Source organism: Hyperolius riggenbachi, chromosome 2, assembly GCF_040937935.1.
Source record: "Hyperolius riggenbachi isolate aHypRig1 chromosome 2, aHypRig1.pri, whole genome shotgun sequence".
In the NCBI taxonomy this organism is placed as follows: Eukaryota; Metazoa; Chordata; class Amphibia; order Anura; family Hyperoliidae; genus Hyperolius; species Hyperolius riggenbachi.
This window is the reverse complement of record NC_090647.1, coordinates 76147815-76172814: the sequence shown is the minus strand read 5'-3', so window position 1 is coordinate 76172814 and position 25000 is coordinate 76147815. Positions and strand designations below refer to the sequence as shown.

At 41.0% G+C, this 25000-nt stretch overlaps 1 protein-coding gene across 2 annotated transcripts in view; it reads right to left on the bottom strand.

Annotated features, from left to right (window-relative positions):
• Positions 1 to 8530: 8530 nt before the first annotated feature.
• ZMYM2 (zinc finger MYM-type containing 2) overlaps positions 8531 to 25000 on the bottom strand; it is a 122134-nt gene continuing 105664 nt past the window's right edge. Inside the window, exons 17-23 of one of the 2 annotated variants that reach the window (XM_068266926.1) lie at positions 23731 to 23819; positions 21507 to 21642; positions 21275 to 21420; positions 19107 to 19221; positions 12794 to 13045; positions 12583 to 12703; positions 8531 to 9706 (exon numbers count right to left, since the gene is read on the bottom strand). In XM_068266926.1, the coding sequence (XP_068123027.1) occupies positions 9514 to 9706; positions 12583 to 12703; positions 12794 to 13045; positions 19107 to 19221; positions 21275 to 21420; positions 21507 to 21642; positions 23731 to 23819 (1052 nt within the window). In that variant the 3' untranslated portion in view covers positions 8531 to 9513. The remainder of the gene's footprint in view (positions 9707 to 12582; positions 12704 to 12793; positions 13046 to 19106; positions 19222 to 21274; positions 21421 to 21506; positions 21643 to 23730; positions 23820 to 25000) is intronic. The other variant, XM_068266927.1, reaches the window with a different exon arrangement.

Here is a 25000-nt window from a genome sequence, read left to right as displayed (position 1 = left end):
GGTCATACCTGCGAAACGCGTTGCATTGTAAATAAACTTGTTCTGCTAAACTTTGTTGGCATATCTTGTGTCTGTTTGGAGGAGGTAAGACCACCACTGCCTCCACAAATTTTACACTTTTTATACATTTTTATTCTTCTGACGCCTCTGTATCCCTGTTACATTATTACTAAACTCCAACAGACCAGGAAAAGTAGTTTACTACATCAGAATTGGTCCTACATTATATATTCATACACACGCAGTTGCTGGGACCTGAGGACTGAGCTTACTATATCAGAGTTTACTATCATGAGATTCTATTGTAACGGCAGATTCTAGTAACAGCTTTAGCTCTGTGATGACTACAGGCCATTTTGTAAAAAATGCTGTGTGCCACAGTTCTCAAGGGCCAGTTCATGTTCACACTGATATTTTCCTAGAGAATCTGATAATCAGAATTCCTTATTTCATCAATGACAGCAAACTGTCCTAATTCAAAAGCATCAAATCATATACTACTGCCTGTTTCACAGATGTAAGAAATTTCTCATGCTTAAATGTGGTATTTTCATTTTGCCAAACCTTATTCATTAAAGCCAGAAAGCACTTTTTTTCCCCCTTGTCCAATCAAGGAACTTAATTTAACGAGTCTTCTGATTCATCTACATGACAATTAGCAAATTGTGGACAGTCAGTTATATTCCTTTTCAGTAGTAGTTGCTTTCCCCTTGCAACCCTGCCATGCATATCATTATTCTATGCTCTGTTGAATCAAATAAATTAACTAATACAAGAGAGACATTTAGTTTACCGTTTACTCTTGTTGCGTTCTTGGTTAAGGTAACAATGGCGTTGAAATGTTTGCGCATTGACAGTGGACTGGTGTTGTCCTCTTTGTACTTAATTTTGCAACCATTTCCAAAATGGTGAGGATATCTGTTTTTTTCTGAGATCCTATGAACTCACCTTTGTTTCCCATTCACAAAATTTCCCAAAATCTGTTGTAGAGATCAGACTTGAATAATAAAGTCTGAGACTTCTGACCTTAAAATAAGACCAGAAAACAGACTCTCATACAGGTTTATCATCCCATTGTGTGTAAATCCTAAGTAAAGCTGAGGCAGCTCATAGGAAAGGAACAAGTCATGGACTTACCTAGGTAGAGGAAACCCTTTGTATATTCCAGAGGCTTCCCAAGTCCTCCTCACCCCTACTGCTACCACACACGGAACCTATGAACATATGCAATAAGAGCTTGCTGGATGTTTTCATGGCGAAGAAACTTTCCCAATAGGATTCGACCCTTCATAGATGCATGGCAATCTCTTTATTGCATGTCAATAGCAGTGGTACAAGAGCATCACAACAGTATGACGTTTCGGGAGGAGGCCCTTTATCAAATGCTGAAGTTCACATCCTTTCATTCCAACACATATAATGATACAACAACACGCCCCCCACCTAGGGGGCGGGCACAATACTTAAAGTTACACTATCCTTACTAGGGGAAAGAGCATAGACATGGATTATAAAAAGCATCTAAGGCTAAAATCTTCATTTAACCCACCCGGAAACTAAATCCCCAGCCTGTCCATCCAGCAAGCCTCACGCCTCAGAAGGGTATTCCACTGATCCCTCCCTTGTTGACACTGTACCACCTCTAACACCTGCCATCTTATCTGTGTCACTCTATGTCATAATTCAACAAAATGACGTGCCAGAGGGGAATCTTTTTTTAGTCTGAGTATCACCTTCTTTCTCCTTTGCTGGCTTGCTGGATGGACAGGCTGGGGACTCAGTTTCCGGGTGGGTTAAATGAAGATTTTAGCCTTAGATGCTTTTTATAATCCATGTCTATGCTCTTTCCCCTAGTAAGGATAGTGTAACTTTAAGTATTGTGCCCGCCCCTAGGTGGGGGGGCGTGTTGTTGTATCATTATATATGTTGGAATGAAAGGATGTGAACTTCAGCATTTGATAAAGGGCCTCCACCCGAAACGTCATGCTGTTGTGATGCTCTTGTACCACTGCTATTGACATGCAATAAACAGATTGCCATGCATCTATGAAGGGTCAAGTCCTATTGGGAAAGTTTCTTCACATTGGATCCATGAGGAGGAGTGATGGACCTCTTAGCCTGACGGGACTCCCCAGCACACACCATTTATCCCAGAGGCGGGCAGATACACTTTAGATTGCGATTGGATGTTTTCATGGCCACACTCGATGTGTACGAGTACGGCTGTACTGTGCAATTAAGCCACAGCCGCTCCTCCATGAGCATCTCTGTGCTACTGTCCAGGTGTGACCATACTCATCCAGTTGCAGTACAGCCATGCGCATGCATAAAGAGTGCAGCCGCAAAAATTCAGAGTGTCTACGAGTGGCAGTAGTCTCAAAGGATGAGAAGCTTCTAGAGAACTCAAAGGTTTCTCTCTTCTTAGGTAAGTATTGAACTTTTTTTTACGTGACGCTTCGGGCTTTTCCTATTAAAAATTGCTAACTCTGGATTATTTTCCTCAGTTAACACGCCCTAGGTGTTGTAATATAGGCAGAAAACTCATGCAGGTTTGTAAATACATGTTTGGATTTTTTTTTCCCTTCTAAGTAGTGGCCACAACTGGTTAGCGACTCAATATCTCCTTGTCTACCAAACACAGAGAATAATCTGTATGAAATTAAATTCTGCAATAATAGAATGTGCATTGTGATTGAATGATTCTCAAGGTGCATACACACTTCTGATATTTCTGAACGAATTGTAGTTCAAACAAGTCTTTCAGACATCATGAACATACTGACCAACAAGTTGTTTGATATGCTAATTTACATGTCATTCAACCAATTTGATAATGGACAATGGACTGGATAGAACAATGGACTAGATTAAATGACTGATTAAACGACTTGTTGTTTGAATGTCTTTTAAAGTGCGTACACACTCCGTGTTTCTTCAAACGACCCGCCGTTTGAAGAAATCCGGAGCGTGTACGTAGATTTAGTGCCAAACTAAAAGACTTTCAAAAAAACAAGTTGTACGGACCTAACGGTCGTTTGAACAACAGTTCACAGATCCACCAAGCGGATCAGTCAAAACTGCTGTTATCAGTCTAACCATCATTCGTACACACATCAAACTGGTAATTTGAAGAAATATCAGACGTGTGTACGTACCTTAAAAGGTTGTTGGCAGTGGTCACAATGTTCTCAGAAAGGGTCAATTACATCAACTGCCTTCCTCAGGTATATTCTCTGCTCTGTTATAAATGCTTCTTGGAATCGCATGAAGGCTGTGGTAGACTAGAAATCACTTATTTTTATTATTTATTTAGTGCTGACTTCTTCTGCAGCACTGTATAGAGAGTATATTGTGCTGTCACTTAACTGTCCCCTCAGAGGCGCTCACAATCTAATCCCTGCCATAGTCTATGTATGTATCGTAGTCTAGAGTCACTTTTTGTATTATGTGTAGTGCGTGTATAGTTAGTCTTGGGCCAATTTTAGGGGGAAGGCAATTAAATCATCTGTATGATTTTGAAGTGTGGGGGTAAACTGGGGTGCCTAGAGGAAACCCACACAGACACAGGGAGAACATACAAACTCTGTGCAGATGTTGCCCTGGCTGGAATTCAAACTGAGAACCCAGCACTGCAAAGGGTGAGTGCTAACCACTAGGCCACCACTATACCATGAATGTTACCACAGCCAGGAATAAGGAAAATAAGTACTCACTAATAGTCAACAAACTAAAATTCCCAATACGTACATTTAAGCACAACTTTATTGCTTTTGCATAGTCGTAATCAAGTTTTAAAATGGTTGAAGATAAACCACTAACATGACACAATGTTGACTGAACTGAGATTTAAAAAAAAATGCACATTGTAAACTGTAATATTACATAGCTATTGAAAAAAAAAAATCCTCCAGGTCTTGGACATCAGAAAATGCTCACGAGTCATGAAAGTGCCATGTAACGAAATGTGAACCATTAATTACCAGTCTGTTTCCTTCACAGTATAAACAAAGCAAAAGTTCTTATGAGGGACCTAAACTATGTTGTTTAGTGTTTGTTTTTTTACACTAAATTTTTCAAACAGAATGACGCTGGCATGTGGGGATCAGTGATACAACACGTCTTTACCCTCCACACTACTAAATATTGCTTAGAAAAACCTGAAATCTGCTTCTGGTCTATACTACCAATGTTGTGTTTCAACAAATTAATGGAAATTGTCATAAGAAGCGAATTTAAAGGATACCCGAGGTGACATGTAACATGATGAGATAGACGTGTATGTACAGTGCACCAAGCACACATAACTAGGTTTTCCTTTTTTTTCTTTCTCTGCCTGAAAGTTAAAAATCAGGTATGCAAGTGACAGTTGTTGTCTGGGTCGGACTGTAGCACAACCCTTAGTGATAAGGAATTGCAGCCATAAACCTCTTTCCTGTCAGTAAATGGCTTCTGAGAGCAGGAAAGAGATAAAAAGGATCAACAGTTCATAGATTTTAACTCTAGCATACTTCAATGCATGCGTCATTGAGAAGAGGTCATATAACAGTAAAAACATGAAAAAAGTATATTTGAATATAAAATAAAACTGTGGTCAATTTTAAAAGAAGGAGGATAGATAAAATTATTTATCTCCGTTTATTTTCATCTCGGATGTCCTTTAAGAATTATGCGCAAAGACAATATCAAAGTGGGGTCAGCACACTGCCACATCCAGTTACAGAAAGGTTTGACCCGTAACGTACTACGTGGCATTGGCAAATTGATATCAGATGCACTTTTTTGTCCTGGCTGTGTTGGATGTTCTGTAAGGACATCAAACTTTGCCCCTGCAGTCTATGGCGGAAGGGGTCACAATTCACCTATGTAACCTGAGGGTGGATACATTAGCATTACTGGATTGTGGTGTGCTGGTTCGCCTCTAATTTATTATAAGTCTTTGGGGGTGGCACCCTCCTGTTGTATAGCCAAGCAACTAGTGTTGAGCACTACTCGTAATAGAAATTAGATAGCACTGCCTGCAGCAGAAGGGTTAACTTGCCTATGCTGCCGCCTATAGCGATGGGTTTTCCTAGTGGTTCACTTAACGCCACTACTTCCTCCTTCAAATGTTTAACACATTGGCTATCGGCAGTGGCATAGGTAAGTTAAAGAGAATCTGTACTGTCCGATTTGTACAATTAAAAACATACCAATTGAGTCACTGATCTCCTGGATCCCTCTTTGCAGTTTCCGCCACTCCTAGCCACGAACCTGGCATTTTATCGCCAGTTTTAGGCAGTGTTCACAAACAAAAGACATGGCCACTAACCAGGAAGTGATATGTGTATATATAAACATGTTATGGTATACTACAAGTTTTTATTACATAGTGAACTATCTACACCTTAGTCTGGTATTAGTCACAGTTTTTCAGCATGTGACAGGCAGCAGCTCCCTTCCCCCTCGGCCTCACAAGCTGCATCACAAGCTGAAACAGAGCAGAGACCGGTCTGTGAGAAAAACAAAGCACACAGAGCCTGCAGGGGGCGTGCATAACTTGTATTCATAACAACAGAGGCAGCCCATTCCTCCCTGGGTCGACAAAGCTTGACAGAGAAAAGAAGATTAGAGATATTACAGAGAGTGCAACTAGAAAAGGCTGCAGTAATCCAGACCACATTAGAACATGTATAGGAACTACTAGGATAGAAGAAATAAGGCTGAAAATGTTGTTAGAGTCTCTGTAACTTCCGCTCTACCGTGGGCAGCACTCTTACTTATGCTTCCGCCTAAAGCCGATGCATTTTACTCGTGGTCCATGTAACTCCACTACTTCCGGCTTTTAAGGAGGAAGAAGTGGAGCTACGTGAAACCGCAAGAGAAATGCATCCGCTATAGGCGGCATAGGTAAGTTAACCCCCCCTCTGTCGCAGGCAGAGCCAACTTAAATTTCGATTACGTGTAGCTACATACTCGTAGTGCTCACCACTAAAAGCAACCTTTAAATGGCGCAATACCATAAGGAAAGATGACAATACCAGTGAGTTACTTTCTGGAGCAAAGAAACTGGAATAAAATGGCTGGCCACAACAACCAATAATAATCTATTTTGAAACGCTGGAAAATTGGCAAAGTTATTTGGCTGCAATTAGCAACAGCCCCAATTTTAATAACTCAAATGCACTGAGAACCATGGCAGAGTGGAATGGAAGGAAAGTTCTGCTTATTTTTCTTTTATACATATTATAACCCTTGAAATGGCACCACACATATAAAGCAAACATTCTTACGATTACTTTGGAGCAGTAATATAATCGAGCATTACCAAACAATGTCAAAGTTCTCATAACAATGTAGTCCTGAATGACTCAGCCAACAGTATATAATAAGCATGATCATATGAGCAGGGTCAGATAGGCATTTGCCAGTCCACGACCTTAAACGACAACAGCCATTTTGGTGCATAAATGGCTGCCTAAATCAGAGCATTGGATACAAATTTAAAGACAAAGTGACTAATTTAAGGCTCCCCAGCTTTAGTTCATATCTTTGTATGCAATGTGAAAAATAGGTGTGTACCCACAGGGAATGCTCTTCACACAAAGGCCTGGTGTGCACACCAAAAGGAGTTTTTCTGAGCGTTTTGAGTTTTTAAATCTGCTGCTAATGTTATCCTATGTGTCTGTGCACACTGGAGCAATGAGGTTTTGTAAAAAAAACCCCATAGCATTACATTGGGAAGAGCTTTTAGAGGTTTCAAAAGCTCTTCCCAATGTAATGCTATTGGGTTTTTTACAAAACCTCATTGCTCCAGTGTGCACAGACACATAGGATAACATTAGCAGCAGATTTAAAAACTCAAACGCTCAGAAAAACTCCTCTGGTGTGCACCAGGCCAAACTTATTTTGCTTAAAGCGGAATATAACCCTGCATTTCAACTTTGCTCTAAAACATTATTTACAGTATATTATATGCAACCAGCATTTTTTTTTTTACTAGACCAGCATTGGAAGGGTTACACAGGGCTTTAAAGTTCCTTTAGATTTCTGCAGACGCATCCGAAGCTGAAAAGAGATACATTTTGTTTACAGAAATGTATCTAAGTGTTGAATGACTCATCTCTCTGACTGAGAAGGAGCTTGGAGGACTGCCAAAGAGTGTGTAACTGTTTATCAATAGATACATAGAATGTAACAATCTGAACTTCTGCATATCTCTCCACGGAACTTAAACCGTCTGTGTTTAACCCTTCCAATGCTGGTCTAGTAAAAAAAAAATGCTTTTTGCATATAATATGCTGTAAATAATATTTTAGAGCAAAGTTGAAATGCAGGGTTATATTCCGCTTTAAGGTGGAGACTATAAGGGCAACCTGAGTATATATACCGGTACTTGCTTTTCGTGAACCAGCAGTATTGAAGTAAACTTGTCAGCAGGTGACCACACGTATCTACTGAAATCTTAAAGAGGAACTCCAGTGAAAATAGTGCAATTCAAAAAGTTCTTCATTTTTACAATAATTATGTATAAATGATTTAGTCAGTGTTTGCCCATTGTAAAATCTTTTAGATCCCTAATTTACATTCTGACTTTAATAACAGGGTGACATTTTTACTGTTGGCAGGTGATGTAGCTGCTGCATGCTTTTTGGGCAGTTGGAAACAGCTGCAAACAGCTATTTCCCACAATGCAACAAGGTTCACAGACAGGAAATTGCCAGGAGTACCACAATCCTCAGAGTTTCTTGTGGGAGGGGTTTCACTACAATATTGGCCATACAGAGCCCCTGATGATGTGTTTGTGAAAAGGAATAGATTTCTCATGTAAAAGGGGGTATCAGCTACTGATTGGGATAAAGTTCTCTTTAAGTTTCTCTTTAAGTGCAACAGGAAACCCTGAAACCCGGAGTGCTCATTTACACAATGTCAACTTCATAAAAGGAAGACTAAACTCAAACCTACACCCATCAGACTTAAATAATAATAATAAAAAAACAAGTAGGAAGCAAGTGTGCAAGAGCTATTTTTTCCTAAGCCACTGACACCATCCCCCAGTAATACAATGCCAAACATGTTATGGAGCTCTCAAAGTTATGTAGAGTTCATACTTACATCAACTATGTGATACAGTACCCACAGCCTGACTCAGGATTACCGCTAAGGAGGCTAATAATCTGGTCAAAATCATGCTGATCAATAACTATAAACGCCATCAGCTGTCAGATCTGGAGGATGTTGCAATCAAATGTGATGGTGGGCCCGGTCGGGTTTGTCTAGTTTCCAATAAGATAGGCATTCACAAGGGATGCCTACATACACCATCCCGCTCTCTTTGCCATAGCGCCGTGTCAATATTTGGGCAAGCAAGGTATGCATGTTTATGAAACAACTGGCCCACGGTCGGATGGCACGCACACACATACATCACATGGTTGGATTCACATACAAGCTGCTACTACTACTTACCAAATATTTAGGTCAAGTATTTAGGTATTTTAATTACAGACTTAATATAAGATGCTCATAACCAACCATGACTGGAAAAAAAAAATATTTGAAAGATGACACTTTAATTCATTAAAACATATTTCCTCCAAATTAAATCGAAGAAAAAAAAAATCATGTTAGAAGAAAATACCACATTAAACCAAATAGCTTATACGTTTTGTCCAGAGAATGTTGGTTTTGTTACATTTCTTCCTATGCAGACAAGTTAATTTTTATTTGTTGGGTAACAACATAAGAATTGCAAAAAAAAAAAAATAAAATAAAAAAAAATAAAATCAAAACAAAACAAAAAATAAAGGGGAAAAAAACAGACATTGTAATGTTTTAATCAGTATGAAAAAAAAATCGGAACCAAAAAAACAAAACAAAAATAAAAGTCACAATTAATTCACATTACAGTACACAAATATCAACAGCATTTTCAGTATTGTCTAATTTTTGGTACAGGTGTGGATTTTTCTTTTCTACATAGGGGGGTTTTCTTTCCATCAAACTAAAAATAAAAACAGTCCCCTATTAGATTACATCGGATTTTAAAAATGAAAAAAAAAAAAAAAAAAAGTATCTAAATCTGGGCACTTCTACGCATACACGAGTACTGAATTTAGGAACCTGGGTAAAACCTTCCTTTTTTCTCACTTTTTTTTCTTGTTTTTTTACAGAAAGCTTTTTCGACAGCAGAATTGTGCAATATGGAGATAGAGCAAGTGTACATGGCACATTCTCATTCAGATCTGGTCATGTAAAAAGTTACAAACGTCCCTAAGTTCAAATAAATAATAAAAAAAACGAGCTGTGTGTGTCTGTTATGTCTCCTAAAATTCACTACAAGGAAAATGCAAATGTCACACAGATATTTACATTATAATACCCAAATCGGGTAAACTGCTACAAAACTCATAAAATACATGGGGAGTAATCGTGAAATGTTGTTACTCTTAGTTCTCAGTAATTCGTTCTAGCAGCTTGGCTATCTAATGCTGTTTGTTTCCGTTCCTGTGACTGCTAAAGGGGATTGCAAAATGTTTAGTCCGTGTCTTCTTCCAGTTCATAACGGTTTTCCTCATAAATATCCTTTACTAGTAAAACCCGTATAAGCATGTTTTCCAGAGTTTTTGCATCCAGAGCGGTGGAGGTGAACCATAGGAGGGATTCGGGAGAAGAGCTGCTTTCTGGATTCAAATAAAATACATCCATTCGTTGATCAAGATTTGGGGGGCTGCAAAAAAAATAAAAATGATTAGCAGGTTAGCATTATTAAAAGCACATTTTATTATAGGGATGATCAATGAGATGAAAATATTTCCAAGTTCATGCAGATTTATGTACATTTGTATGCAAATATATGCAGCTTTAAAATGGAGCAAATAAGTCCCACCCACATTTTAATTCATTGGTCCATCTTCGAGCTGCATATATTAGCATACAAATTTACATGAAATATTTACATCTCATTGATCATCCATACTTTCAGGTGCTGAGCATATAATGTGCAGGCAGGCCCCTACTTACAAACCGGTTCGGTTTCAAGAGATTGTTTGCAATTTGAAATTGTTTTGTAAATCGAGTTATGCATTAAACATGGTGAAACATGGATAAAAGGATTTACTTTCAGATAACACTTGATTTGGAAATATAGCAAATATGTCATTTTCAATGTGAACATTTTTAGTAAGTTCCAATGTAAATAGATGCGCCATTCCAGCAGTTTGGAAGCAAATTAACCAGCTGAGCGGTCTGGACGAGCTCAGCTCGTCCAACACCGCCAGCGGCTGCCGCTCAGGCCCTGCTGGGCCGTTTTTAACGAAATAAAAAGCAGCACACGCAGCCGGCACTTTGCCAGCCGCGTGTGCTGCCTGATCGCCGCCGCTCTGCGGCGATTCGCCGCGAGTAGCGGCGAAAGAGGGCCCCCCTAGCCGCCTGAGCCCAGCGTAGCCGGAACAAAAAGTTCCGGCCAGCGCTAAGGGCTGGATCGGAGGCGGCTGACGTCAGGACGTCGGCTGACGTCGATGACGTCACTCCGCTCGTCGCTATGGCGACGATATAAGCGAAACAAGGAAGGCCGCTCATTGCGGCCTTCCTTGTTTATTCTGGGCGCCGGAGGCGATCGGAAGATCGCCTCCGGAGCGCCCTCTAGTGGGCTTTCATGCAGCCAACTTTCAGTTGGCTGCATGAAATAGTTTTTTTTTTATTTAAAAAAAACCCTCCCGCAGCCACCCTGGCGATTTAATCAGAACGCCAGGGTGGTTAATAAAGGTTGGCAACCTTGGATACCCAGCATTATTGCTCCTCTGCTGAACTATTTAAACACTGAGGCCATGAGTATGCATCCTTATTGATTGGACAGCAGGTCTTGTGAGGAGGCCACAGAGCTGAGCTAATGTACCTTAGGAGGGCATAATTTTTAACTCCCAGGGCAGCCTAATGGCAAGTTAAAAATGCATGCTAAAAATGTGGTTTATTATTTAAAAAACAACAAATTTTACCTATTTTTTTGTTGTTGACATGTTAGGGTTAATTATAGGTAGAATCCTTCTACTTCCTCCATCCATACACTAGTCACAAGGAGTGGAAGATGGAAGGCAGATAAGAACTCGCCTAATTACCCAAAAGCTTAGATCGAAAAACCTATTAAGCATTAGGGAGGGGGCTGAGTCTACCCTACTACGCTTCAAACAGATAACAGTCACACTTGAAGTGATATAACTGTGCAAATCCAAAAACTAAGTTATATCTAATAGGCACATTTCCAGCTGTTACATTTGAGTTTTTCTGGAGATAAAAACTGATTAACCACTTAAGCCCTCAGTCGTTTTCACTTTATGCATCCGAGCAATGTTCACCTCCCATTCATTAGCCTATAACTTCATCACTAGTTATCACAATGAACTGATCTATATCTTGTTTTTTTCCACCACCAATTAGGCTTTATTTGGGGGGTACATTTTGCTAAGAGCCATTTTACTGTAAATGCATTTTAACAGGAAGAATAAGAAAAAAAACGGGAAAAAAAATCATTATTTCTCAGTTTTCGCCCATTATAGTTTTAAAATAATACATGCCTCCATAATTAAAACCCACGTATTGTATTAGCCCATCTGTCCCGGTTATTTCACCGTTTAAATTATGTCCCTATCACAATGTATGGCGACAATATTTTATTTGGAAATAGAAGAGCATTTTTTTCCATTTTGCATCCATCACTATTTACAAGCTTCAAAAATAAAAATTTGAAATATTTCATCTTTACATAGATATTTAAAAAGTTTAGACCCTTAGGTAAATATTTATGTGTTTTTTATACTAATGTTTTTTTTGTTTTTTTTTATTAAACATTTTATGTATGTATTTTTGGGAGGGTGGGATGTAAATGGTGTTTGAATGTCTATTTTAATTTTTTTTTTTTTTACTTTCAGTTGTAGTTTTACTTTTTGGCCACAAGATGGTACCTTGAGTTTGTTTACATTGCGTCACTCTAAGCGTACAATGTACGCTTAGAGGGACGTAGGATTCAGAAAATGCGAAGCTTCTGTCGCTTTTTCTGCAGGGGAGAGGAATCAGTGATCGGGCACCATAGCCCAATTCACTGATTTCTGGGCTACCGAATCCGCGGCTGGGAACGCGCGTGCACACGCGTGATCGGCCGTGGGAGCGCGCATGTCCTCCTTGACGTATAAATACATCAAGGAGGACAAAGTGGTTAAAAATACAAATAAAGTGAACCTGAGATGAAAGGAATCTCAGGTTTTAAAATTACCTGAGGCTTCCTTAAGCCTCCTTTAGGCTGCTTAGTCCCTCACCCCTCCCCGGTGGCTCCTGTTCCCCCCAGTATGGGCCAGTAACGACCACTCCCCCGTTGAGTAGGAGCAAGTGCAAAACGCTCCCAGCCACTGGTAATTGACTGTGGGAGTGTGCACAGCAAAGATTTGGCCAGGCTTTTGGGCCATATTGCAGGGGACAGGTCCACCTGGGGAGATGGCGAGGAACTGAGCGGCCTCAAGGGGTCTTAAGGAAGCCCCAGGTAAGTATTGTACCGGAGATGTCTTTCATCCCAGGTACACTTTAAGGACGGTTGTATTGGCTAGTCTGTATTACCTCTTGGAAAGATAGTATTCAAAGGTTTTCACAGGACAGCGGGATGGATCAGCCGTGTTTTCAACCTGTTCAAATACTGGCTCATCATCCTCGTGTTTCCTTTTCCCAGGGGTGATTTTATCTAAAGAAAAAAAAAAAAGGAAAACTACTATCAGTCCGTTTTGTAAACTGTTGTGCTTATTCAAATGCTTCCATTCCACAAATAACTCACCTGCACTGTCACTTTCAGTTGATGAAGACACTTGATACTGGAGACAAGCTTTTTTCTCCTGTGTTAAGGGATTTGATTTCCACCGTTTTAAAACTGTACCAAAGGAAAGTCGTAGGTGCTGATCAACGGTCCTCAAGTAAAAATACTTTGTATTGAAGTACAAAAGGGTGAATAGGAGGGTCATGGGGGAATGCATCCCAAGCTGCTTTGCTTGCCACAAATGTTCTTCCTCTACTCTGTAGAACATTGAACCTTAAAAAGAGACAACCATGAATAAAACACAACATGTACATATGGCTTACAAGTACATCCTATGGAAGCTATTCATAGAGATGTAACAAAAAGGAGAAAAGACAATCGAGAGCCCCCGATAGTGTATTACTGTTGTATAGATGGCATATATGAGTGAAAGGACGATTGGAATTATACTCAAGTCTGGGTTGCCGGTATAGGGCAACCACTTCAATCGCAGACGAGGAGATTAAACCTGTCCTCGCTCAGGTTAAAAAGTCGCTCTCCGTAGAAGGAAAAAATAAGGGTGTCAACACCCATCCACCAGGTGGATCAAATTGTAGTATAATTTACAGAGGCGCCAATAGAATAAAAGTAGTACTAATTAAAATTCAATAAAATATGTGGGTGGTAAGGGTGGACTCACACACCACATAAAAATCACAAGTACTAATTTGCATATAATACCAAAAATGTTAATTTAATGAATACTGCCAATAAAAACAATTTGCAACGCGTTTCGCGGGTCCCAAGCCCGCTTCATCAGGCAAGAAAAAATATATATGCAAGCAGGAACAACAATATCCTTGTGTGGACGAGCAAAGGTGCCACACTCGTCCACACAAGGATATTGTTGTTCCTGCTTGCATATATATTTTTTCTTGCCCACGAAACAGTGAGAGACTGATTGAGATAAGGTTTTACTGCAGAAGAGTTCAAGGGGTCATTAGCCCTGCTCTGTTTTATGGAGTCGGTACAAAAATCATCCGACTCCTCTAATTTGCATATTACAATCTTGTTGATTGAAAGTATGTAACATAAAATGCATCTCTTAACTGCCAATGCATAGGAATTTTTTTAAATAATACCAGTTACCTGGCTATTTGGCTGATCTTCTGCCTCTAATACTTTTAGTTCTAGACTTAGGCCTCGTTCACATCATACACGCTTCCGTGCGCAGTTGGAAGCGCGTATGATGTGGTAACATACAAGAATGGCAGAAGGGTATAAACACAATATTAAGAAATCTGGCGCACAGATCATACACTTCACTAGTAAACCTCACCCTGTGTGAGGGAAGGCAGGACCAATACCAATCGATCAACAAACTTCAAGGACCGCCACTCATCTACTAATGCTTACTTTATTTTATCAAGGTTAAGACAACAACAATAGACCCTCCAATAACCCCCCACCTATTAAAACCACCCAAAAACCCACGCTGAATATTCATAGGAGTGCTCCTGGTCACAACCATACTCAAACACCCACATTCATTCACTAAGGCTTGATCAATCCGTTCCTTAGATGAATAGAGGCTATATTGCTGATTTTCAGTCTGCCGCTGCAAAGTCCACTTTGATAATTCACTCCGGAGTATAACTTCCAGACAACTAATCCTGCAGCATAGGTATAATTAAACCAAAAAGGAGTACAAGGGGAGGGGATTTTGAAAAATTACTGTACCAGACAGAGAATAGGTGGATATATACTTTAGGAACACTGGTCCCACGAGGACTAAATTCAGAATTGAATTTGGTTCAGTTTTTGAAATAATATGGGTAGGGGTAGTCCTTATTGCGGTCTGACTACTGATGAGTCAGTCCCCTCCATGACTAATGGGGTTAATACAGGTTGATTGGCAGACAAAGACGAGTCTGGATTGCAGGGATGCTGGGGAGTGTAGATAATTGTGTTGTCAATGTCTGAGTGAGAAAAGCAAAGAGAGGTGAAAATAGAATATAAGAGGGATGTTACATCTGGATATAATGAAAAAAATTACATTGAAGTATGCAAGAAGGATATTTGATTGAAAATTGCAGATCTAGGTGTGTGGAAGAAAAAAATCGATAGGTGAGAACTGGTTTCACACATATGTGGAAGAGTAATGATTCTGGTCCAGAACTATTATGAATGGGGTATGAAAACAACCATACCATAAACAGCAATAAATCCTGTGCATACGTTGAGGCATTAATATGAGGCATTGAACAACAAAAAATATCTATGCGGCTTTTGTCTGAACAATTATGGACTATATCTCCTTAAATTCAAAGTATGGGAAACTGACATGCAAGTTGTAGGAAACATCTAGAGCGCAGAATCAAAGAGGATCCAGAGAGAGGCGTGGATACAGGACAATCTTGGTTTTTTAAAAGGAAGAGGGTGTTCCCATTACCACCCAGCCACAGCGTCATCACACTGACGAAGCTCACATTGGTGGGCGTAACGCGTATGTGGGCGTGGCCTACACGCTGGACACAAGGAGCAGCTCTTTCGTCCATACGAAGGGACGCGGGTTATACGGTCAGCCGGCCAACAGTCACGAGTACAGGTACCTGTATACTGCGGGACGCCGCAGAAGGAAGCCCCTGCCATTAGAATCAGCGGCGAGAAGGTAATACCTTTATGCTGAAGGGAAAGTTGTTGGAAACCATCTAGCTGAGCGGAAACCAGTTTGTAATATGATGGCATGGTGTTCAGAAGAAGGACTGTATTCAAATATTCACGTAAGGAAGTGTTAAAAGACATGGTTATGCAGGAGTATGTCGCAGTCATTGAAGATTCAAACTCTGGACTGTATACCTATGCTGCAGGATTAGTTGTCTGGAAGTTATACTCAGGAGTGAATTATCAAAGTGGACTTTGCAGCGGCAGACTGAAAATCAGCAATATAGCCTCTATTCATCTAAGTAACGGATTGATCAATCCTTAGTGGATGAATGTGGGTGTTTGAGTATGGTTGTGACCAGGAGCGCTCCTATGAATATCCAGCGTGGGTTTTTGGGGGGTTTTAATAGGTGGGGGGTTATTGGAGGGTCTATTGTTTTTGTCTTAACCTTGATAAAATAAAGTAAGCATTAGTAGATGAGTGGCGGTCCTTGAAGTTTATGTTGATAGAAGGGTATAGACAGCCCTTCTGTCGTTCACATCAAATGCGCTGCGCAGCAGTACGATGCCCTTGTGTGCTGCTGTATGCATTCTGCCTGCAAGCGCAGAGCTGACCCATTCACTGTCAATGGATGGGATAAGCAGTGCATCGGGTAGCAGCGCAGATGGCGTGCGACCGTATGCATTGCGTTCCGATCTCACGGCCATCTGCGCTGCATAGATGTGAACGAGGCCTAAAACTAACTCTTGGTAAGAGTACTTGCAGAAGGTACAGACAGGAACAAAGAACATTATCAGGCCCTAGGCAATGTAACTGTGGGTACATGTAAGAGCGATGTGCAGGTACTCTGGCAGGGGAATGAGGTGATTCTTCCTCCATTACACATTCTTCATGCACAATCTGAAACAGGTTTATGGGTGATAGACAACACCTCTGTGTTCAATGTGCACAACATTCTCAGTGGATTCCCTGCAGCTCTGTGTGGAGAGTGCATATGTAGCGTATAGTACTATTGTGTAACAAAATAAACCTGAGACAGATTAACATTTTATACATACCTGGGGCTTCCTTTAGCCTACTTCAGGCTAATCAGTCCCTCGATGTCCTCCTCTGCCACCTGGATCTTCTGCTATGAGTCCAGGCACTAGAGCCAGTCGGGCGCCTGGAGTGTACTACACCTGCGCAGCACTATTGCGCAGGTGCAGAATGTTCCTGGCTGTGGGAGCGGCATGCGGCCGGACAGCGCTGACTGGCTGAATTACTGGGAATCATAGCAGAAGATCCAGGTGGTGGAAGAGGACAGCGAGGGACTGATTGGCCAGAAGGGGGCTGGAGGAAGCCCCAGGTATGTATAAAACTTATTTTCATCCGGCTCAGGTACCCTTTAATTCAGTCACCAAACCAAATTTTAACATATCAAATTCTTTGCTTTCCTGTGCAGAAAGAGTGCATACATTTGCATAAACCAGCATCAACGCAGAATTATTTCCATCTCATTGACCATCTCTATTAATGACACAGCTACACATCAGGCTTTATTCTTACAGCATAGATGTTATTTAGTATATATGTTACGGCCAGAACCCGAAGTTTGGCCAGAACTAGAAGTGGCCGGCCACTTCGGGTTCTGGCCGGCCAATGTGCGAACTGGCCGCTGCGCTGCGGCCAATGTGAGAAATGCAACAATTCCTGTAAGGTTAATGTTATGTTGTGGCCGCAGCGCAGCGGGCAAATGTATCACATCTTTAGTTTATTCAATGAAATTAAGCCGCCGGCTTTTTCTCTGCCTCTCTCCTCCCCCCGCCTCTCTCTCCTTCTCTTATGGCCAGCCGGAGGGGACACGCGTGTCCCCGAGAGTCGTTCCTCGCGGCAGGAGAGCAGAGCGGGGAGGCTGCAGACATTGCTTCTGCCAGCACCCGCTCTGCAAGAACGGCAGGATTCCCTGCCGCGACGAACGACTCCGGAGGGACACGCGTGTCCCCGCCCGGCTGCCCATAGGAGAGCGAGAGAGGCGGGGGGGGGGGGGGGGGGAGGAGGAGAGAGAGGCAGATAAAAAAAGGCAGTTCGCACATTGTCGCCGGCTTAATTTCATTGAATAAATTAAAGATGTGATACATTTGCCCGCTGCGCTGCGGCCACAACATAACATTAACCTTACAGGAATTGTTGCATTTCTCACATTGGCCGCAGCGCACATTGGCCGGCCACTTCTAGTTCTGGCCAAACTTCGGGTTCTGGCCGTAACATATATAAGAGATTCCTGTGTACACATCATATATACAGTCACAATCAAATATGTGTATCTGACTTTAAAAATACGGGGACTGCTTTATTGAAGCAGCACAAGTAACTATTTTTTGATTAGTTAATTTCATTTTTGTGGGCTAAGCACAGCTATTACTGTGTATATACATTGTTTATGATGACTATTATCTGAGAAACAGAACATTTCATCATATTTTCTATTTTAATTACAGTTTAAATTCATTAGGAGTCGGAGCATTTTTTCCAGACTCCAACTCCAGGTACCCAAAAATTGCTCAGACTCCGCAGCCCTGGTTTTAGACCTTAAAATAAAGAGTGTGGTTGCAAAACTGCAAATGTGACAGAATGAAGCAAAGTTATAAAAAAAAAAAAAAAACAACTAAATAACTGAAAATAAAAATATGAGACTTATTTGGTACTAATGTTCTATTCCTTACCTGTTCTACACATACAATATAAGTTTTTTTTTTCACTTCAGGATTGCTTTAATGCCCATGATATATTTACACTGCAGTTCTAGTACTTAGTACATTGCAGCAGTGCAGGGGCAGTAAGCTAACCGTTGTTACAGTGGTTTTCTGCAGCTTTATAAACATCCTACATTGGCTTAGGTTTCCTAAAGAGAAGTGGTGGGTAGAGGAGGTGAAGCTAAAGAGAAACTTTACTAAATATAACTTGATGAATAAATTGTTTTTTTTTTTACAATATTGATTTATAAATCATTTAGTCACCGTTTGCCCATTGTAAAGTCTTTCCACTCCTGTACTTACATTCTTATAATGTATTACAGGAAGCAAAATCTTTACTGCTGGCAAATTGCATCGCTGCGGAATGTTGTGTGAGCAGAAACAACACCCAGTCTCCCAGAGTGCATTGGAAGGCAAAAGCTTCATGACATCACAGCCTAGGCCAAACATCACTAGGAGGGCAGGATTACACACCAGTAAATAGCAATATATAGATATAGGAAGTGTTTTGAAGCTGAAACCATTTAATTGACATAAAAGTGGGTATCCTGAAAACAGGTAGAATTTACTTTTCGTAATACAGGTAGTCCCCAGTTAACGAACGACTGTAGGTTTGTTCTTAACCTGAATCTGTTCTTAAGAACAGATGTGACATCTCTGTCCCCTGTAGCTCCCCTGTGCCTCCAGTGTCCCCCTCTGTGTCACCTCTGCCCTCTGTACCTGCTTATACAAGTTTACAAATTTTTCTTTGAATTTTTTAAAATTGATTTTCTCAAAAGTCCAATTTAAAAAGTTTTTGGGGGGCTTGTTCCCATGGAAACACTGAATCCACGCCGTTCGTATCGGCTGGGCGTTCGTAAGTCAGGGACTACCTGTAGTCTGTACTAATGGCGAAATGACTACCTGTGACAAACTGGATTTGAAGTTAACTAAATGTGTAGTTGCTAAAACAACTCACCATCAGCAAGAATACTTGGCTCCCAGTCTCTAAGGATAACATTCAACTCTTCTCCAAACTCCCGATACTCTGGATCATTAAATAGGTTTTCTTTCCTCTCACTGCTGTACAGAAACTGTGGAAACAAACACTCTAATTAGGCACTCCATAAACTACATCACTATTATTTTAGGGTACACAGGATCATTAGTTGACAACCTTAAAACACCATAGGAACTATAATGCTTTGTTATGAAGAACCAATATATTATGCAGTGACGTAATACAAACAATAATTACTAACAGTCACAAGAGAAAAAGTACACAATTGTTCAATTCCAATTGTTCCTTAGCAGGTTCTAAAATAACTAACTTCAGGTGTCATCGTTTAACAAAAATGGAGAAGCAATATATGAAAAACTAAGTACAACCCATACTTAATCGCTTGTAGAACCAGCTTTTTGTTGTAATGATCAGTCTATCACACCGTCATAAAAGAACTATGGCCCACTTTTCTTTACCACATCGCTTCAGTTCATTGAGGCTTATAGGATTTGTTAATGCACAGCTCTCTTAAAGAGAAACTTTAACCTAGAATTGAACTTTATCCCAATCAGTAGCCGATACCCCCTTTTACATGAGAAATATAATGCTTTTCACAAACAGACCATCAGGGGGCGCTGTATGAATGATTTTGTGCTGAAACCCCTCCCACAAGAAGCTCTGAGTACCGCAGTACTTTTGGCAGTTTGTTACAATGTAACAAGATTCAGACAGGAATTAGCTGTTTACAGCTGTCTCTAACAGCCAAAACAGCTAGGAGCAGCTACATAACCTGCCCACAGTAAAAATGTCACCATGTAATAAATGTCAGAATGTAAATCGGGCAGAGGAAAGATTTTACAATGAGCAAACACTGACTAAATCATTTATACATAATTATGGTAAAAAATGAAGCACTTTTTAACTACATTATTTTCACTGGAGTTCCTCTTTAAGGTGGCCATAAATCATACTATCTTAATTATAGGGCTCAAAATGCACCAGGAGCACAATGGTGTGTTTACAGAGTATCCACTGAAAATATGCTGTGGTATATCGTAGTGTCCACCGATTTGTCCACATATACACACACCACTGTGCATCCGTATCACTGCTGCCCTCACCGGTCCTCCTGCCGCCTCCCCATTCTGTTCCACCACCGCTGTTGCTACCGCCTCCCGGGTCCACTGCAGGAAATGTGCTGATATTCAGATCGGAGACCCGACAGAAGCATTATGGGGCTCTCCTTTGGATTACAACAAATCTCATTTGCGAAAGAAATTGAGAGAATCGGTTGCAATCCAGTGGGATGCCTACCATGCTTCTGTTGGGGGCTCCGATATATACACCAGCACGTGTCACCTGCAGTGGACCTGAGTGGCAGCGGACCCAAGCTTACAGAAAACAGGTAAGTAAAGTGTAGAAACAAACGGCGACCAATCTAGTGAGACCGGGCACTGTTCATTATCATAGACTTCCATTGATTCCGTTGCTGGCCTGGACCTTCAATTTGTACCACAGAGCTTATGGTACTGCTCATCTGAGCTGAATGAACAGGTCCATTCAGAACTAAAAAGTAGAGGTGTCCACACATTTATCAATAATGGGCAGATTCGATCAAGAGATCTCTCTGTAATTGAATCTGATTGGATAGAGATCCAATGGCACCCATAGTTTTCAGCATTAAGTTTTTCAGGAATCTGCCTCCTAACCCCAAATGTGCCTGTGCATGTGGTGGGGTACATGGACACAGGGGACAGGTAAAGTATAAATGCACGGGCACATAAATCGGGTGATAGCAGCAGAGGATTCCTATTGCATTCGCTCGTGCGCAGTCATTGCCGCACACCTGATCGAGCACGTTGGCCCGAGATTTCCCAGTAAAGTACAATATTTTCTACCAATTTCGTCCCGAAATCAGTCAAATCATTCATCGCCCATGCTCTTGGCTACAAAGATTTTCATTCGATTAGATAATTATTGAATCGGGTGGCCGATAAGCCACCAAATGTATGACCATCTTCAGAATTTTAAACCAAAATAAGACTACAGGATTCAAGAATATTCCTATTCGGAATTAGCAGGACAGATTCAATGGTTTATCTCTTCAGCTTATTCTCACTTCAGCTTTGCTTCAAGCCACTCACCTCCTGAATCCCAAGACATAGATAGTACATGCTATCTGGTGCATAGCTGTCTCCATTCGGCCTTCGTGCCTCCCTCACAAACCGCGGCAGCAGAATGCTGAGCTCTCCTGGTGTATGCTCAAGAAGGTTCTCTTTTAATTTCACTGCTGAAAACACGGAAGCGAGCATTTAACAGTCACTGCGAGGAAAGCATATATAAACTCAAGACGAAGGAAACAGAAATGATGCCTACTTTCACCCAGCTCCTCTCCTGCAGTCGTCGCCCAGTGCTTCCAAGCATCTACACCATGGGAATACTTGAGGGATACTGTGCACTCAGAGCTTTCAGGTGGAGAACAATCACCCCAAAGCGCCTTCCTCTTTGGACCCTTGTAGCAAGAACAATTATATTACTAGATTATTGCTTTATTAGTTTTTGCATAAGTGAAATACCGGTAATACAATCTGATGTAATGTAAGAGCAACGATAAATAAGCCAGCCTTATGTTGGCCATACACTCTCCACACACGCTCCACCTGCTTGTACAAACTCTCAGCAATCTTATATCTACCAAATTCTAGTACATGAAGGCAGTCCAGGCACTGTTTCTTTAACCGTTTTATTCCGTGCTTCAGCCACGCTTATAATGCAAACAGTTCCATGTTTATCATATACATAAAACATCAATCCTGTGATTGAGGTTTGTGGAAGGGTGAATAGGGATCGGGTGACCAGGGGATGATTGGACGGCACAACAGCCGTTTCACGCCAGTGTGGTTCTTGCTCACTCAATCTAATATATATGCAGTGTGAGGGACTACCTAAAAATAGTGATGGCCACGTCTAGGGTGACTCTAGGAGAAGCACATGATTTGTTTGATCAGCTGATAGATCTGTAAAACTCTGATTTGCTGTGATCACACAACCTACTTTAGCATGATCATGATGAACAAATCAGAAACGTGCATATCTATCACCTGACCGAACTGATCACATGCATCTCCCTGAGCTCTCCTAGTCATAACCATCACTACGTAGAAATTACACATAAATAGACAATGGGCATCATGCGCTGTGAAGTGACCGGTTCATTTCTCTTTTCCAATAGCATGCATCAAAATTGTGGCAACTTAGGTTACCTTTGCTTCCAAAGTATAACCAGCTGCAGCGATCTTTATGAGATCATGTCCAGAAACCAATCCAAAAATTGCAATCAGCAGAAAGACTTTTTGTGCTTCATTCACTAACACAGAATAGTTTTTCATTCCTAGTACACGTCACATTTTCTTGTTGTACTGCACAGCTGAGTTACAAATGTACACAAATTGTGCAGTCGGTTTTCTCTGAGCAGCCAGAACTAAAGCCCAAGTTCAGACACTATTTTATATGCATTTATGAAACTAAAAATTTGCCCCTCCTCATGTAGACACATTGGTGGTGATTCACCAACAGCTGTAAATTTTGAAGTGTGCAGATATCACACAGCATTATTACTGGCAATTATGCCAGCAGTGTACCACACGCGCTGTGCCATTAGTGCAACCAGCACGACCACAAATAAAGAGAGCGTTGCTACGGTTATGTACGTACCATGGATCAGGCCAATTGTTCTATGCACGCTACTCTGTTGGCTTACTTACCTGGGGCTTCGTACAGCCCCTAGTGCCTCACATGGGCTTCTATGGGCTGGAGGAAGCCCCAGGTAAGTAAATTAGATTAAGTATCTGTAATTTTGGCTGTTTGAGATCAACCCCACTGTATCAGTTGTAAAGCTGGGATCCTGCAAAATGTAGTCTGGGATCTATTGTTCTTCCAAAATTGTGTGTCAAATGGTCACACCCAATTACCTTGACCAGTAGCGAATCCTTATATGGGACAATTTGTACCGCAGTTCCATGCGCATCTGGCCCATGGAGTGTTTTATGGTCAGCACCTTACTTATGTACACTTTGTATACTGGATTAATTTACTATCTTGCTTACTATAACTATTTGCTTCGCTTTACTTTATTATTTAGTATTTATATAGCGCCGACATATTACGCAGCGCTGTGCAATGTGTGTGTGTGTGTGTGTATATATATATATATATATATATATATATATATATATATATATATATATATATATATATATATATATATATATATATATATAGTCACTAACTGTCCCTCAAAGGAGCTCACAATCTAATCCCTACCATTGCCATATGTCTATATTATGTAGTGTAAGTACTGTAGTCTAGGGCCAATTTAAGGGGGAGCCAATTAACTTATCTGTATGTTTTTGGAATGTGGAAGGAAACCGGAGTGCCCGGAGGAAACCCACGCAAACACGGAGAGAACTTACAAACCCTTTGCAGATAGTGCCCTGGCTGGGATTCTAACCAGGGACCCAGCGCTGCAAGGCGAGAGAGCTAACCACTACGCCACCATGCCTACTTTGGTTTTAACTGAGCTTCAGACAAAAGGATTTACCATTTTAAGTGGTCTGGGTTTGGATTGCTGGTCATACTCTTCTCCAAACTCAGGTGGCATAGGACTCTCTGTTTCCAGTTCATCAGCCCCTGTGAATAAATTATTTCATTAGTCCTCTAAACATGCATTATGCAGACTGCAAAGGACAGAAGTGTCGGCATACATTATTGATCTTGTCACAATGCTTTATTTTTTTAACAAAATGCAAAATCAATTTTTATGTATCTTGCATACAACTGACAACAAGTGATTGGATAGGTCCTGCTATGTATCCTCTACACAAATGACAAGTGATTGGATAGGTCCTGCTATGTATCCTCTACACAAATGACAAGTGATTGGATAGGTCCTGCTATGTATCCTCTACACAAATGACAAGTGATTGGATAGGTCCTGCTATGTATCCTCTACACAAATGACAAGTGATTGGATAGGTCCTGCTATGTATCCTCTACACAAATGACAAGTGATTGGATAGGTCCTGCTATGTATCCTCTACACAAATGACAAGTGATTGGATAGGTCCTGCTATGTATCCTCTACACAAATGACAAGTGATTGGATAGGTCCTGCTATGTATCCTCTACACAAATGACAAGTGATTGGATAGGTCCTGCTATGTATCCTCTACACAAATGACAAGTGATTGGATAGGTCCTGCTATGTATCCCAGTGTTCTCCCCAGGCTCTTTTAGCCGGGTGCTCCACCCGGCTAGATTTGGTGACCACCCGGCTGTCATCGGCTCACCTCCTCACCACCTCCTATGCTGTAAGCACAGTTGCCCTGCATTTTCAACTCGCCCCACCCGGCTACTTTTTCATGCCACCCGGCTACTATTTTATGCCACCCGGCTGGAAAAAAATTCTGGGGAGAACACTGTATCCTCTACACAAATGACAAGTGATTGGATAGGTCCTGCTATGTATCCTCTACACAAATGACAAGTGATTGGATAGATCCTGCTATGTATCCTCTACACAAATGACAAGTGATTGGATAGATCCTGCTATGTATCCTCTACACAAATGACAAGTGATTGGATAGGTCCTGCTATGTATCCTCTACACAAATGACAAGTGATTGGATAGATCCTGCTATGTATCCTCTACACAAATGACAAGTGATTGGATAGGTCCTGCTATGTATCCTCTACACAAATGACAAGTGATTGGATAGATCCTGCTATGTATCCTCTACACAAATGACAAGTGATTGGATAGGTTCTCGTGGCCGTGCTTCCCTTAGTATACAAGTGTGGTTGTGCTGCGC